The 17971-nt window shown below is 33.9% G+C and overlaps 2 protein-coding genes across 2 annotated transcripts; both read left to right on the plus strand.

Moving 5' to 3' along the window:
* The first annotated feature begins 2235 nt into the window (after positions 1-2235).
* LOC118267206 (acyl-CoA-binding protein) lies at positions 2236-5177 on the plus strand. The gene is made up of 4 exons (XM_035581049.2): positions 2236-2370; positions 3097-3130; positions 4165-4279; positions 4970-5177. The coding sequence occupies exons 2-4, from the start codon at positions 3116-3118 to the stop codon at positions 5095-5097; spliced, it is 258 nt and encodes an 85-aa protein (XP_035436942.2). The 5' UTR covers positions 2236-2370; positions 3097-3115; the 3' UTR covers positions 5098-5177.
* Positions 5178-7382: 2205 nt separating this feature from the next.
* Positions 7383-16474, plus strand: LOC118266891 (acyl-CoA-binding protein homolog). The gene is made up of 4 exons (XM_035580504.2): positions 7383-7567; positions 7827-7874; positions 11020-11137; positions 15751-16474. Exons 2-4 carry the CDS (start codon positions 7860-7862, stop codon positions 15888-15890), a joined length of 273 nt encoding a protein of 90 aa, XP_035436397.1. The 5' UTR covers positions 7383-7567; positions 7827-7859; the 3' UTR covers positions 15891-16474.
* The last annotated feature ends 1497 nt before the right edge of the window (positions 16475-17971 follow it).

Consider the following 17971-nt stretch of genomic DNA (forward strand, 5'->3'; position numbering starts at 1 on the left):
AGTCAGATTTTCTTAAATTCTGACTAGCAGTGACGACGCGACGTGCCTTTTGCCATCAAAGTAAATAGGATGCGATGTTCAAAAAATAATACCCAAGTAAGAAATGATCACATCTGAATATTAAAAATAGATCTAAAAATCTCCCGCGTAGTTGCTATCAAGGCCAATCTAGATGACTAAGAAAAAAAATGAAGACAAAAAATTTGTAGATACCTGTTAGAAAAACGAATTAGGTTCTTATATTCTTCGGTTTCTTTAAGTTTGCTGAACAGACGCAACTGTCTGGAGTGACTTCAATAAAAGATGCAGTAGTAGTAGTATAGGTAATTCAACGAATAAATAATTTGATTTGGGTCTAGATAAAATTGTTCATTATTTTAATGCAGAATATTTATTACCTAAGTTTAATATTAAATTATTCAGTTGACATTATACACGAACATTTTCATTACATCCAATCACCTGCAGCCACTACTGCGAAACCCTTGCAATGAATTTATTAGTGCAGCAATGAAGATACTAATATACGTACTAAGTACTTACCTACTAATCATTACAAAGTAACAACAGAGTAACCCATTTATGTTATTGTAAAGACATTCCTATAGAATAAGTACCAGCTGTACAGTATTCTGCGTATTTCTGCACGCGCCTCAAATAGCCATCAGACCACCACAGATGGGGTCCAATAGGGCTGTGCTAATCCGGAGCTGCGGACCACCTAGCGGGTTTACCGGGGCTCCGGCTCGAAAACCAGGAGTAACAACACAACAACGGGGTGGTTTTTAGTCGGTAAGAGTCTGACACTCATTCTCGCCTCGCCCAAGGCGGGGAAGCCAGTGGATCATTTCCCCCCTTAAAAAAAGACAATCATCAATAGTTCATTGTTGAAGTAGAGTATGAGCCTCCTCTACATAAGAGCGTTTGCCACAGTCTCCTCGCTTTGTGGCGAAGTTGATGACCACAATTTGGAAGTTTCATATTTAGAAGAGAATGCTGTTGCCTGGTGTCTGTCAAAGGAACACTTCCTTAGTCGGTTTGTACGACACTTATGGGAGCAGCAAGGTTGGTGACAAATCTATTCATCTCTGTACTTACCACACACGGTTTACTCAGCCGTGACTACACCGAATACACGATTTAGGTACCTGTCAATAACCAAGATTTTGGATTGAAATCAATTTTTGACGTTATTTTTATTACATTTCTGTCAAAAGCCTAAGTCGATTTGGAAATTTTGGATCAAGATCGGTTATTAATTTCAACCGTTAGTTAGCCAATATTAGTTGCGAATAACGACGAAACGGATTTACACCTTATCATAACATTTTATATCCCACCAAGAGTTTTATTTGGACCATAACATCACCTAATCTTATGTGGATTACGTCCACACGATAAAGATTCCAAATTTTATTGCATGATAGCGCTTATTTATATTGCACCTAGCTAGGGTTCACAGTTTTCTAAACACAAGAACATATTTCGCAAATTAATTAAGTACTTACGTACCTTTAATAAAATATGATGTACCAACATACTTTTTCATTAATTTATAGAAATAATAAAGTTAAAATATTGTTGTAACTCCCACCTTTTTAAATTCAATAGATATTTCTTTTTTTTTTCAAAAATAATCACAGTCTAGGGCAGTGAAAATAAAAAAAAAACAGTCTATTATCAATTTTGCCCATGTGTAATTTGTGGCTTACATCAGTTTGATCTTTAATGGATTAAAGAGATCATTATCTGCAAGTCCAGATGTCGAACGTAATAAATGACATAGGTGATGACTGATGATATTGTGGCGACACGTCACACATAGACTATCGACGAGCAAATCAATGGATGACGTCATAAATATTCTGCATCGCACATACGAAGTTTACATGCAAATTAACACGGATAGAAAATCCCAACGAACAACAGTTGGGCAGAAAGCCCGCCAGGCTGATCACCTCGCCTGGTCGGAGGATCCTCCTTTTCTTAGGGAACTTTACTCTCTGTTCCCTAAAATATAGTAAGTGGCTTTGGAGTTAAAAATGTAATCCTATTTATCACGTAGGTACATCCTAATCTAGGCACGTTGAATAATTATATGTGTCATCACAAATAACTAGTGAATCACAGCTACCTAATTAATAATTAATTAGACAAATCAATAACACAACGACCAAACAATTGGCCCTGATCTGATAATATCAATAGATTTCTCTATAGCTAATCATTTATAATTTTATCTATTATGACTATCGTAAATGTGACAACCCTGGCGCGATCTGCCATATATTTGACGAAATTTAACTAAAGGGTCTCACACAAAATTGTTCAGTATCCTTTGCGATCTCGACCTAGCTTCTCTACCTTGTGGTAAGTACCCCACAACACATTATACCACTACGCTCTTTTTAAAGTTTTTTTTTTATTTGTATTTTGACATATTTCGATATTACCTATGACAAAAATGTAATTCTTACGTTAGATAGTTAATGTAGAATTTGGTACATTTGCGAAATTGTGTGTAGTCTACACAATTCGTAAGACACGTAAAGCCAATCATTTACCCTGTATAACATTCCTGTAAAAAGATGACCAAATGCTCTCCATTTCATTCCCAACATTCCCCCAGTGGGCCCAGTGTAAATCTATACGGATTTCCGCCACATCGCGATTCCACTGTCAATGAACGCTGGAAAGTGCACTAACAGCTCTAGTTCCGCTGATACCGGTCGATGAACCCAAGGAATGCGCGTGCGCACGCCACACGTTCAATGTCTGCAGACCGCAAATTGGACCTTTGTCGGTTTTAGACCATTTTTTGTCCTGAAAATGATTTCTTTAATGCTTAAATGGAATAATACCCCTTGTAGCTAGTGGGTTTTTTTAAGTAGATTAGATAGAAAAGTTACTACTATAGCAACAATATTTTTAATCCTAAGCTGAGCAATTAAGGTATTACGGCCGGGCCCACAAAGTGTAGGTACTTAGTCCTGTATCGTATATCTATTTATCTTTAGGACTTTAGAATTAATCTCGTAGATTGTGCAAGTAGGTATATAAAGTGGTGCATGCATTTAATATTTTTATTTGTTACAGATCTCAACTAATCAAAATCATGTCTCTCAACGAGGTGAGTGCACTTTCTTTTTTACATAAATGACAAAAAATATTTATAAATCAAGTGTTTTACTTACATCGAGTTTCGTAAACAATTAGCTTCTAATTAGTAATTACAAATAAACAATCTTGATATTGTTTTTAATTAATCTTAGATAGGGATACATTATCAAGTTGCGTGTCCATAGACCAGTATCCTTAGTACGAGTTTACTTTAACGTAATTAAAAGTCATCTAAACAAGAGCGCGTTCGGTGCTTTGATTGGCCGGATCGAATAAACCAACCAATTAGAGCGCCAAACGCGATCTCGTTTCGTTTTCGTTCGACGTAAAGCAAACTCATACTAAGGTTACAGCTCATATCTAGGTATTTTAGGTATAATTTGTAAGAGAGAACACGTGCGACCTACGTACTATGGACCCAGGACATACTCGTGCGTAATTATCACAAAATCAGTTTTTTTAACATGTTAATTACCTAAATATTATCAAGTGATCATTATAATTTGTCAGGTTTAACTATTTAATCTGCTTTCAAGACTGAATCATTCAATGTCTAATATACATAATATATTTTAGCTAATAATAGAAATAAAACTAAAATTAGGTTTTTAAATTAGATGAAATTTTTTATTTACCTAGTCGTATGAGGTGTTTTTTACACTTAGATCCATCTAGAGATTTTGCATAGAGATTGGTTATAATTTAAGGCCGTTAGGCGATTCAAAATAAAATAAGATTTTGCTGTGACAATACTCTACAGAAATGTAGGTAGCTTTTCAGATTTTTTTAACATTGCGAGTTTTGTTCATACAAAGTTACGGTAAATTGGAGATTAAAACCTCAAGAGACATACCTAACGACATTTTGGCACGTAGAAAACAAATTGCGTACATTAGAAGACACGACGATTTAGAAATACATATATAATTATATGCTTAAACAAGATTCATACAAAATACTTTTTGCAGTTTTTCCCAAACTAGTTGGCTAAAGCAAATATTGTCAAAGTTCATCAGACTTATTGTATAATTTTTCCATTTCCAGCAATTCACCAAAGTCGCCACCTCCGTCAGGAACTGGAAGACCACCCCCAGCAATGATGAGAACCTTGCCCTGTACTCCCTGTACAAGCAGGCCACCATCGGAGACGTCAACATCGGTAATTAACAAATGTTTTTTTACTATTTTTTTTTCGTCTATAAACAGACGCGTTTCACGTAATACAGATATTACGTGAAACACGCACTTTTTACCAGTTATGCAATGTGGCTCACAATTACATGGTAACTAGACTTAAATTCAGTCGCCTACGAAGCTACTACGTAAAATTTCAAAAACTGAAAAAAATCCAGTATCTGTTTTGCCCAAATTGAGGATTGAACTCGAGACGGCAAATGCCCTTGCAACCTCTTGACCATCGAGGTTGACCGGTTTTTATAATAATTTTAACAAAAAATTATGTAATGAGTAACTCCTTATTTCTTGGAAAATTAAAATTGTTATCTGAAACGATTGATAAATTACCTACACTAAATTATCGGAACACGCAATCGACAATGAATGCCGATCTGTATTATAGTGATCGAGTAATATAATAATTGTAATTCACGTAATGTCACGCCTATTGATTCCCTAAGGAGAAAACAGAAAATACATTTCTATTCAATTTAAAACCGTTTTTGTTATGTATAAATCCCATGTCATAGGGGTGTGCCTGACTTTTCATTTTAAAACACCTTGGTACTATCCAGGTTCTTATGAAATCGGGAAAAGATAGACAGGCGTCTTGGAAGCTGAAAATTATACTTGGCACTCCCTGTTTAACACAATACCTATTTATTTATTCCAGCTGAGCCCAGCGGCATGGTAGAGAACGCCAAGTTCAAGGCATGGACCAGCCGCAAGGGAATCTCCCAAGATGATGCTAAGAAACAGTACATCGAGATGGCTGAGAAACTGGCTCCTAAATACGCATAATCATGTTTATGTTAAGGATACCCACCTACTTTAATTTAATAAATTATTACCAATAAACGTTTCTCAGTTTTCCAGATTTATTCAGTTTTTTTATTGAAATAAGTCAAGCAGGAATGTTTTTTAAATCAAGGATGCTTAATGAATATGACTAAAGACTGTCAATTTGCAAACAATCGAATAAGAATAATCTAGTGTTTACAAAGAAAATCTTTGTCAATGAATGAATAAGAAATATTTTTCCCAATTTATACAAGAAACTGCCAAACAAGGGGTCTGATGTTCATTTTCCAAATGAGTTTTTTAGTCTTCGTAAAAATGACTCAGTAATAACACGAAATCTTGGATTCATGACAAATGTCTAATTACGAGCTAAACTCGACCCCGCTAATAAAACTAAACTCTAAACTAAACTAGTGGAAGGACTCCAGGAAAATGTAGGTACTAAATAATGTTATATCATACTGTAAGGCCTCTTGTACACACACGGTTTTTCGCCGTAAAAATGTACGGTTAATTCGCCGTGTGTAGGCACGGTCGTCAGTGTTGTATGGATCACTATGGAAGCGTGGAGAGCTTGTACATGACACAGCGAAACCACATCCTTTTATAACAAAATCGGGAATCAACGTATGTAACGAATCCGTGCAAGGGTCCGGCGCCGTCGACACACTCCCGTAGACTGCTATACAACACTGTTGAAAATCACGCCGTCCGTAGATACGTGCACGGCGATGACACGGCACGGCGCCGCCCGCCGCCGTGCGCGCCCACGCGTCTCACGTTTTTTCAACCGTACGACTAACACACCGTGAGTTGCGGACTACCTAGCGGGTTTACCGGGGCTTCGGGTCGAAAAGCAGGAGAAGGAACGGGGTGGTCATTTTAGTCAGTAAAGTCTGACACTCCCTTTCGCCTTGCCTAAGGCGGGAGAAGTCATTGGATGATTTTCCCCCTCAAAAAATAAATAAAATAAAAACGTACGGCTGAAAATCCGTACCGTGGACAAGATTACACGCTTCCATAGCGATCCATACAACACTGACGACCGTGCCTACACACGGCAAATTAACCGTAGATTTTAACGCCGTGTGTGTACAAGAGGCCTAACAAGCCCAACAAAACAAGAATTGGGTGAATCATTTAATGGGCATCAACGAGAATACAATATGGAAGTGTGACCTAAATAACTTTAATTTCTGTTACACTTACCACCCGACGTGTAAGAATGTAAAAATGATATCACCATGTGTGACATGCTAAGTATCTAGGCACAATTTATGTTTCCTTTAAGTTTCTTTAATCTAACAAACTCTCGTTTGTCGAGTGGCGGTTTGACGAACATGAGATCTCTTTCGTGTACAATACTGAAATTACCCTCCAAAACTGCAGTAAGTTGGAAGGTAAGGACGTTGCAGCGTTTCTCTAGCCGTTCCTTAAAGACAGGTATAATCAGCCTGACTGCCCGAGCCCCTATTAAATGACTGAACAACAAAGGTGTTTCGCTGTATGGCCCACCTCTGCCTACCCCTTTGGAGATTAAAATGCGTGACGTTATAATATTTAAACGGCGTGTATAATATCTAGTATTTAAATGGTGTGAATATCTAGTAAATATCCAAGACGATTACAATAAGTTTATAATGTAAGGATAAACTAGGTATAAATAAATGTGTAATTAGTTCAATCAAACTGCATCATTTTGGTAGAAGCGACGATTATCGCAACTATTGAGAATGACGTGGAGCGCGGAGAAGCGTGAAATTAACGACAGATCGCGATGGAGAATTGCGTTGGACCCAACTGAGAGACATAGCAGATATTATAATAAGTTAGTTAATTTAACCTTTATAACGAAATAAAATAAGGTTTCTTAACGAAAACTCAACTCATAAGAACCTTTCTTTTTATAAAACCTAAAACACTTACTCATTTTATATTGTGACTATTTTATACATTTTATATTGGAAATTAAATATTGACCCCTTTCTGGATCATGCGTTTTGACCCCACTCTTAGAAAAATTAAGGAAAGTTGATTATGCCAATATTTAGGTACATAGGTACCTACCGAATTCTTTTCTAATGATAAATATTTAATTATGACGTCTACAATATCGTATTTAAATATTATTCCCACTTTAAGTGGAAAACGGAGACATCGGTCAAGTACCCAGTGGCATTCTAGGCGTTCATCCCGGCAATTTTGTTGCGAAATGTCATTTTCATGTCATGCGTCAATGTCAAATTTTCAGTAATTTTCTGGTACCTACATAACCTAACAATTCTTTATTTTTTACTGATCAAAGATAGAAACACGATAAAGATAATCGTTCGCATTACGTGGTGTTGATATCGCATTCGTCACCACATTTTTATTAGTTTTGTGGTCGTTTGTATTGTGCTTGCCCAAGCCATTTTACGCGACCAGTTCCTAACGAGTTTTCGTGCCGAGCACACGCTTCTGTTTAACTGTAAGTTAGTGACGTGTATTTTTAAATATAATAGTAAAAATATTTTAAACTGTTCACTAAATCGAATTGTTTTTATATTAATTTCATATTTCTTTTGTTTTGATAACATGAAATTGAATTTTGCAATAAAACGTCAATTGTTTTTTTTTATGTAAACTTTTTTATGATGTTGAGTGTCATTATATTCAGCCGGCTATCACTGTACCCTCGCATTTGACTTAAAACTGTGGTGTTTTAACATTATTTTATGTGTTTTTAGGTTACCTAGCCGTATCATCTATCAACAACCACCATGTCTCTCCAGGAAGTGAGTATTTCTTTATTATTTTATTAGCCCCATAAAGTTTAAGATTCCATTGTAATTTCTCTGTGGCCAAATTATTCCATGATGGTAAAAAAATAGACTAATGTGCAATTAGATATTCACCATGCATCAGTTGGCAACTATTTCAGAAAGTGGAGGGTCATTTACCTACTTTCATTTGAAATTATTTTGAGGATGACTGGCAACTCAATGAGCATGACAATACTACTTCAAATAATTAGAATTCATTTTAAAACATACACACAGACTCATATTATCCCCATGTTTGTCTTAAATAACCTTTGGCCAAGACTTGTTGTTGTCTTATGAAATTGTTTTATATTACAGTAATTAATATAGAAACAGGTTGGATTATAAAAAAGGTCTTGATAATCATATATTTTTTTTATAACCATGAGAATATTGGGTAATCAATTATGATTTCTTATAGGAATACTTTTTTTTAGTAAACTTGTAACATCCTTATTAATTTACATAATATAATTAATATGTAGCCTTCAATTTTATAGTGTTGTTTAGTTATGACTTGCTTGAATTTTCTATGCAGTTTTTACTTTAAATTTAAAATGCCTCAGAGCTTGAACTAGAATCGAAGATTGAGTGTTGGGTTATGGGTATTTGTCAATTTTAAATAGTCCGGTACTAACATATTACTATATAACATAACTTACAACAAACAGTCGAAATATCTAATATTACTTTATGAAATATGCAAGATTTACTTACAATGCTAACATAAAATTCTTTTGAATGTTCAATAAACAATAAATTAGTTACTTAATTAAAAGTAGCTATTGTTGATAGGTCAATTGTTACATTGAGTCATCGTTACATTGTCATTTTTAAACCTACCACACTGATTTTAATATTGCAAGTCAAGTATTGTAAATTCATGAAAATGACTATTGGAATGAATTTTATATTGTTGTTGCATCTAGAGGATGTTATCAGTAATCTGTGTTGTATAATAATTATGTTCTATATTTACAAACTACCAACCTTCAAAGTGACCTGGCATGCTAATGACATAATAAAATTACTCGAGTAGTAATTTTATTTATGTATAAATAAAAACTTTCCAACTGAATACTTTTGTCAGAAAAAAAGTAAAGTTAGGCTTAGGTATAGACAAACTCAGCTCCGTTAACTTTTTAAATTTCTTCATAGTTTTTAACTAATTTAGAAAAAAGTATTTTCTGTAGTGCCAGTATTCAGTATGGCCAACATAACACAAACAATTACATAATATTGAACAAAAACAGACATTACATAGAAACTGCAAGGATATTATTCACAAACACTATTGTTGTGTGTACATTATACAAACTAACTAACTATAAACTAGTAACTAATTACCGTTGACCTGTAATCCTTGGCGCTTTATGAACAACTTGCCTTAGGTTCATGGCTCTACCTTAAGTGGTTGTTTAGGTTTAATTACTGAATTGTTGTCGATGCATTCTAACCTTCACCTGTGCCTAATGTACCATATTCCTACAAGTGTCATTAATGCATAAATTTCAAAGTTAAATGTTAATTTTAAAGTCAATTGTAAGAAGTGTCAAAGGTTTAATTTAAATTAAATTTATTTAAAATTTAGCCAAATTTAGAAAATATTTTGTGTAATTTAATTTCTAAAAGACAGAAATTCAAGTAGATATTTTCGATGGTAAAATCATCAGCTTTTAGTACTCATGTTTTTGACAAAATTCGCATATTCCTTTACAACAATTTTATTCAAGTAATAACTCGACCTATTTTAAAAATCCCGATGTTCAAGCCAAGCCAAGTCGTTCAAATGACGTCATACTTTCAAGAGAGTTAGCTCATGTTGGCATTTACTTATGTATGTTAGCATAATGCAGTATTTAGTTAGCCAAGATAAATGTTGTCAACATTTAGTACAATAGGTAGACTCATAAGTAATACCTACCAAAGTTTAATGAAAAATATTAAACAAGGAATTACCTAACTCAAGTTATCTAAATATGTACTAACTACATTTTTGTAGTCAGGTTTTCTGGCTTGTCAAAAAATCTTTTATTCGAAATTGAATCGGAATATCAGCTATTATCAAGGCAGGGGCAAAACCCTGCGCCTAGCTGAGTCATTTACACGTGGACTCAGAGTTCGATTCCCTCAGAAAGCTAATATTTGTGTAGTCCGCAATTCGATTGTTCAAATGCAAAAAGTTTCTAGATATCATTCTTCACCTTTTAAAGACGTTGGTTGCAGTAGACACTTTTTTGTTACTGGCTGTCTGTAACTTGAGTCTTTGGCCGCGTGATTAGAAAAAAAAAGAAATGCTTCTGTCACTTTTCAGCCTCTAATTTTCCACAGATACAAAATCCCTCCATTGCAATGTAAAAACAAAACAGACAATCACACCATTGCATTTATTTATTTAAGGTTTTTTTTTCAATGAGTCGTCGAGACTATTATAATTTAGGCAAATTAGTCTGTCTGGCTACGTAAATAAGAGTCATTTACATACGTAACTAGGTACACGTCATTCCCACGAAGGTACAAAGTTCGGAACTTAATAACATATTTATGAAGGAAACAACGACCTTCAAAAAGATTTAGTGTTAACAAGCTATTTTTCGATCGTGAATCGTTAATTAGTTTTACGATAATGAGTACCAAAGTTCGAGTCTGATAAAGGTTTTGAAATCTATAAAACACTAAGTGTAGGTATGGTATTTAATCTTAAATCTTCAATTTTGTATTGATATCAAGTTCACAAGTAATTAATTTATTAATAATCATGGCCAATACATATTGTTTTCTGTATACCACATAGCTTGGTTTACTGTATATTGTTCAAGTAACTTTTTTTGAGACGCCTTAGACAAAACCTTTCGAAATACAGTATACCAGATACGACACCATGATCCAGATTCCAGTATTATAACAAATTAATTACTATGTATTCAATACCGCTTACATAACAGTTCGATGAGGTAATGCGACTAGTTTCAAGCTACACTTGGGGTTCATATTCAGGTGCAGCATTGTGTTGTCGCTCAGCCAACTCCTCCTAGTTTTATAGATAGTGATTACCAGGTAGTTACGAGTTAGTTGATGTCCCATAACAAAATGATAACAAATGCCCATTTATTTCCAGCAATTCGACAAAGCCGCCGGAGACGTCAAGAAGCTGAAGTCCCTCCCCAGCGATGCTGACCTCCTTGAGCTGTATGCCCTCTTCAAGCAGGCTACCGTCGGAGACTCCGACCCCTCAAGTGAGTATACTGCCCTTTCATTAGGAACACTCGTAGAGCAGATGTGCAAGGGAAATATTTAAGGGCAGGCATTCTTTGATTACTACTGAATAATAGGTTCTTATAAGTTCAGCGTTTTAAATAATAGAACGTCTAATAATACTTATATTACCGTGGCTTAAAGTTAAGCTTATTGAGGTACATATAAATGATTAGTGGTTGTCTAATGAACCTGTCCTATCATTACTTAAAAGAATAAAAATAGTACTAACTAACTGGTATTCGAATGGTCATAGCAAAATTCTACACTGTTTCATCCAATTAGACCCTATGACTTCATAAACACTTCACTCCCGCGCTTGTGACATCTTGTGAAGAACTATTTAAGTCTTCGTAGAATTATTTACCAGTCTATTGTAGTATATAGAAAATAAAATAACAAAATTGTTTAGCAACGTTTTGTAAACATAGTTCCACGCATCGTACACACGACTGTTTTTTTCGGTCTACAAACTGTCTGGTTTACATAATCTAAGCATTATAACAACATATTTGTTTATGCTCATGTAAAATAAACGGTATTTATAATGCGTTACAATACTGTGGCAAGTAGCCCAAGTAGGTAAATTAATTAATCTAATGTGACATACGAACATGTGAGTTACTGCGGCAGACATTTTACTTAAACTATTCTCAAGTAACGGTATTGTTCCGAAAACTGAGTAAGGACTGAGTTAAGTAACCACTAAATGACTCTGAATACGGTGGTAAGTTTGTAAAAAACTTGTGTTCTGGTAGGTAGCATTGTCGTTTTTGGAATATGACGATCGATGACAAAGTAGGTAGGTAAATGAATTAATTATGACATACGATACGAACAAGCGTGTAAGTTGTTACGTGGCAGCACTATCGATTTTGGTATATGACGTTCGGTGACAAAAATGTTATTAACCAAATATGCTTTTTTTATTATGGTTGTATATGGCATCTTAAAAAAAGATAAATCGTTAACCATGAACCACAGCTAACTTATAATCTTTGGACTTCAAACCTCTACAACACTAACGCGACATTTTTTATGACGCACGTAAAAATCCTCGGTAAACGATTACTTACCGTGTAAATCTTGTATCTTGTTAGTTTATAATGAACCCATTGGTTAAACAAGATGAGTGTTTTATGACAACACATACGACACAGGCCAAAATGGATTTATTCACTCATAACTTCATAATGAGAGAAATTATTGAGTGTTCGATTAAATTGCTTTGATTGCTATGTACAGCTTATCAGCCAATAAAACTCTAAATTGCTAATGTTATTTTAGTAATTCACTATTTCACTTATCATAAATTGAGTTTCAAATTTCATAAAATCGAAAGAGCGTGAAATTCCATTTATTTGCGTCAATTAAATTATTTATTTATTATTAAGTACGTTGTTCAGGTGTTGAAAGTAATTGAAAATGTGGTCATATTTTATTATTAGATGTAATTTATTTCTTGAAGACTACAAGCGTAATAAATAATCGAATTAAGATTGTTATCAAGCTTCCTGCTTGTATTAGGTACTTAAAGTAAAAACTAAGAATGCATATTAGTTATAAATTCGGCTAGAACCATCATTTTATAACTTTTGGTTTTAAAATTAATAAGCAAATAGTAAATCAACCAAACAGTTTACAAACCCCAGTTTATTTTAGTACGTAATTAATTACCTTCCTACAATTCATTAGTCATTTTAAAAACTAAATTATTCAAGAACTAACTGCCTATTACGAAATGAATATTTTAGTAACATAGAATATTTTAGTAAACCCTAAACGTACGTAATGGTAGTTTCGTGTCGGTATATACTTTTACATAGAATACTGTATTATATCCATTAACCTAATTCTCCTTTGTGCCATGTGCCATGAAATAGTTAGCATTTTATGTCATAGTGAGTGTGCATAAAATTTTAAATTTACTTCAACGATTTATTGTACTTTCTTTGGACGTATGATATTTTACGCAACTATGGTATTTCTTGTTGAAGACTGGATCATTTACATAAGTTGATAAGAGAATATTTAATTTCTTATTTATAATAATTATTAGGGCCGGGTTTTCTTTTTCTTCTTGTAAAATAAACTAGATTAAAATCGTCACTGAATCGTTTCCAATCTAGATTAGCTTGATCGTGTTTTGCTTTGAACGCTGTCTTCTCTCATGGACAAATTCTTAGTTTAATAAACACCTTGTCAAAATGTTCATGGCTTCTGCTATCCGTAATGGATGATCGTGCGCTTGATTCAAAGACTTCTCCCGCCTTGAATGAGGCGAGAGGGAGTGTCAGACTCTTACTGACTAGAAAACACCCCGTTCCTAGTCCTGCTTCGCGTCTTCCGCAGTTCCGTTCGGCAATGTTCGTATGCCTAGATCAATAATGATATTAATCATATTTATATTCGACCTTGACGTCCTTTGGCCTCAGCTACGAAACCTCAATAGTTACAGACGCGCGTCTGACACCGTCTATTGTTGAAGCAAGTAATAGCTTCTCGAATAATTGTGTGAACCTCTATTCTTTGTATGGAAATCCAGTTGATCTTATCGGTATTTTGTGTGAATGAAATCCTGGAAGTGGATTATCTCGTTTATGTAACGAGCATATTCAAAGAACTGAAACAAGCTCTATTCTGAAAAAAATATATACCACATTTAGGATGAATAAATACTTAATCATCATTGCTTGTGTTGATTAAATTAAATTCCACCATGAATTTGTTCTGAACTTAAGAAACTATGCTTCGTTAAAATTCTCTATGATTGGTTAAAAATCGTGAATCCGATCATTCAAGATCATCGGGTATTGCTGATGATTTCCCATCACATGGCCCGACATCTCATTTGTGCCATATCCTTTTAAAACATAATTAAATCTCAAGAAAATCGCTCCAGTCGTTCAGATTCACGTCGACATAAATACATGGTGTAACTGGCATTTATTTGCATACATACCTCATAATATCTCCTTCGCCTTTAACTTACGGTACTATACGTGGAAGTTTATGTTTCCGTTATTTTCTTAGAAACGGCCAGTTTTTGCATACAATTTGGACCCTGTTTGGTTATATACCTACGGCTTATTTATGCACTGTTATTTCGTAGATAGAAACGAAAACATGCCACCTAAAATAGGATTATTGAAACTTGTTTTTTATGTATATTTTGTTTTTAAGAATAAAATAAAATATTCGTCTTTATAATTGTTATGAGTTTTTGTAATGTTTTTCATATTTTGTATTTTTATTTAAAGACACGAACCATTGACAATGCACATTAGACGCCTGAAAATCTAATTACAATAATTTAATGTTTAGTGATATTAAATGACAGGTTAGGTGTTAAATATGGCCATAATAAATTAACTATCACGTTTTGGAAAAACCTGAATCTTGTAGTCAAGAATAAATAATAAAAATGTCGAGTTCTAGAAAAAGTTTCATCTCAAAGACGTGAGCATTATTTACTACGCTTGCAAAGAAGATTAACAAATTGAAAACCAAAAAATACCTACAAAAACCCTGATTACATAAGTGTTTGTTAAAAAGTACCAATAATGAAGTAAACAATGTCAAAAAATAATAACAAAATGAATCAATCATAAGTAAAGCCGTTTATCATTTAGCTACTAATCACACACTCAATCTTTTAAACTAATATAAAAAAAAAGATATAAATCTCGATTAAGCGATACTGTAAGTCGGCCAAAATGACTCAATCTTTGATAACAGTAGTGAACATCCATTCGGCTTAAAATGGCTGAATCAATTGAAGCAAATTGCATCAGATATGTTGTTACCACTTACCAGTCATTCTAGCCTAGTTGCAAACGATTTTAAATTATAACGAGAGCTGGATAAGGTCTGAATTCAATTTAACTTGACTTGGCAATTTGTGAGTCATACGTTTGCAAGTCTCGCCATATTTTTTTTATCATTTTATACTGTTCGTATTGTTCTTAGTTGAAGTACTTCGTTATGATTGCTTTAGTACACATTATTTTATTTCAAACCTCAGTTGACTTGTATCGTCATATTTGTTAATGGTTTCAAAAGGAATTTATACCCATACCTTTACTTACCTTAGACTCATTTCTTTGAAATAAATGAATAGTTATACTTTCTTTCTTCTGGCCCTTTTTCAACTAGTTTTGGTTTGCAATTTATATTGAACTTCATGCTTTCAAATACATTATTTACTCTATGTATACTTCTATACTATACTAATATTTACTCTATGTATTAAGTAATGTTTGCGTGACGTCGGTAATATTGAGTGGAGACTTATAATCTCTCCGATACACTATCTAAGGTTAGATGTAAGAGATCGCCTTGTACTTGGGCCGTGTTGACGTAAGAACGAAAATAATATCATTTAAGTTATGTAAAAGAAACGAGAATGTTTATGGTCAAAATTAGGACGCAGAGTAGTTACATGTATGGGAATTTAACAAAATTAAATGTACTTTTATTACCTAGAAAATATAATTATTATTTTTGAAATGATTTTCGTTCCACACGATACTACGATACAATCACCGTTACACCGATCAGCTAACTAAAAATATTCTTCTCTTTTTATTTCCAGAGGCCCCCGGTTTCTTGGACCTGAAGGGCAAGGCCAAGTTCGAGGCGTGGTCCAAGAAGAAGGGTCTGTCCAAGGAGGATGCACAGAAGGCGTACGTCGCCAAGGTCGAGCAGCTGATCGCCTCCATCGGCCTCCAATAAATAACATAGTGGGACTGACATTAGTATACTTGTAATTTTAAAATCAGTGTGAATTTTTTATATATAAAAATCAAAAAAGCTATTCTTTTTTATATCAAAATCAAAGAAAATCATCCGAATCGGTTTCTAAAATCGGTTCCGTAATGGAGCGGTACGAGCAGGGTTAATTTTGGGCGCCATTTTGTTGCTGTCAGAGTTTATGTAGCTCGTTCGTCTCTTGCATTTAATTTCCAACTTGTATGTAGAGCTACATCACTGTAGATCGAATATAACACCATAAAATGCTGTTATATTAAACAAACTTTAACTTCAGCACAAAATATACAAAGTATTCCTTATGTATGTCTGCCGTCCGCCTCAGTATGTCAAAATCATTATTTATTACTTCGGTTTAGGCACAACTAGCTAGTATTTAGGCGTAAACATCACATAATGTAAGGATACAAAATATACCTCTGTTCAAACATCCGATTCTTCCATACTTTTTGGTATGCGGTGCTGTTTCTAATACGTTTTTTCTGTATTTTTTCATTTTTGTTGAAGAAGATTTTTTTATACATGAAATATATCCGTTGGTTACTGAATTTGTATTTTTATTTTGTTCCTTAAATTAAGTAAAGTACCTAGGCATAGACGAAATCCTTGTTATGTACAAAATTAAAGTACATACCTATCATTAGTATGCAAACTATTTGTGAACCTAATGGTTAGTACCTTTAAAGGTGGATCTACCTGTATCGTATAGGATACCTATGTGAATAACCTACTCCTGATTTTTGAAGTCGATTAAAAATAAAAAATACTTATATTTGAAATAACGCTGTAATGTCATTATACTATAATATACATCACATAACATCAACAGCCTATTAGTGGCTACTGCTGACAAAGCCTCGTCTCGCATGGAGGTTTGAGCATTAATCACCATGCTTGCTCAATGCGGGTTGGTGATTTCAAACTTATACGGATGTGGGTTTGCAAATACCTGAATCAACGTTATAATTAGGTACAAAGTTGTGGATTTGCGCGTATCACGTGTATGTGTGAATTACACAGTACTCACTTATAGACACATAGGTGGACAAATATTAAAATAGTACGAGTAGGTACATTAAGTAAATAAGGTTATAATTGATATTGCATCACGCCTGTGATTCCTAGAATTGTGACAGGCAGAGAACACGTAGCTACTCTGCAGTTACTATTATTCTGGTTATACCTAAGATGTTAACCAATTTACCGAATAGTAGATGCAATGCTAGATACCCTCTAACTCTCAATATAACTTAATAATATTCGTTTATTTCCCTCATTATCACTTGATAATGTACAGCAAACAATTAGGATACAATAACCTTGAGACTGTTAGGACTGGTCTGTTGTAGGTGGATCCTGTATTACAGATCACCAGGCCAACTTCTTACAAGATATTTACTAAACTTCTTTTTAAGACGTCTCACACCCACTGTTCAATAGTGGTTTTATGAATCATGAACCAGCCACGAACCGTTCCTGTCATAAATTATTAAAATATCTATAGCATTATGTAATTTGTGTCCTTTTGACATTTTAACCCAAAGGTATAATATAATCTAATCTAAGGTATTTCAAGGTAAGGATTAGGTCTATAATCTATAATTTTCTCTCAGCCGACCTTGACCATAGTCAAACGTATGGTTTAGAACTAGACCTAGTTCAGCAAGCATTATGGTAGTTAAAATAATTGAACCGGTAACACTCAGTACGTACGTGACTATATCCATATATCAAGTTATTACGATTACCTCGTTATAATCACAGAATCATGATTTATGTTTACCCGTTATCTGTTAAATCTGTTTTGTCACTCGACGATACAGTGAGCAATGGAAAATATTGATAAATAAGTAATCTGGGTCCTGATATTATTACCTTACTTTATTACTTATCAGTTTTGTAAAAAGTACTCTTATCTAGCTAGGTAACTCTCTAAGTATGTAATCATAATTAGGTTTAATTTGTAATCAAAGATAATGCACTTTTTAACAAGCTTTAAAGAAATCTATTTGATAAAAAAAATAGTGTACTTATTTATTTTGAGT

This window comes from Spodoptera frugiperda, chromosome 23 (genome assembly GCF_023101765.2).
Source record: "Spodoptera frugiperda isolate SF20-4 chromosome 23, AGI-APGP_CSIRO_Sfru_2.0, whole genome shotgun sequence".
Lineage (NCBI taxonomy): Eukaryota > Metazoa > Arthropoda > Insecta > Lepidoptera > Noctuidae > Spodoptera > Spodoptera frugiperda.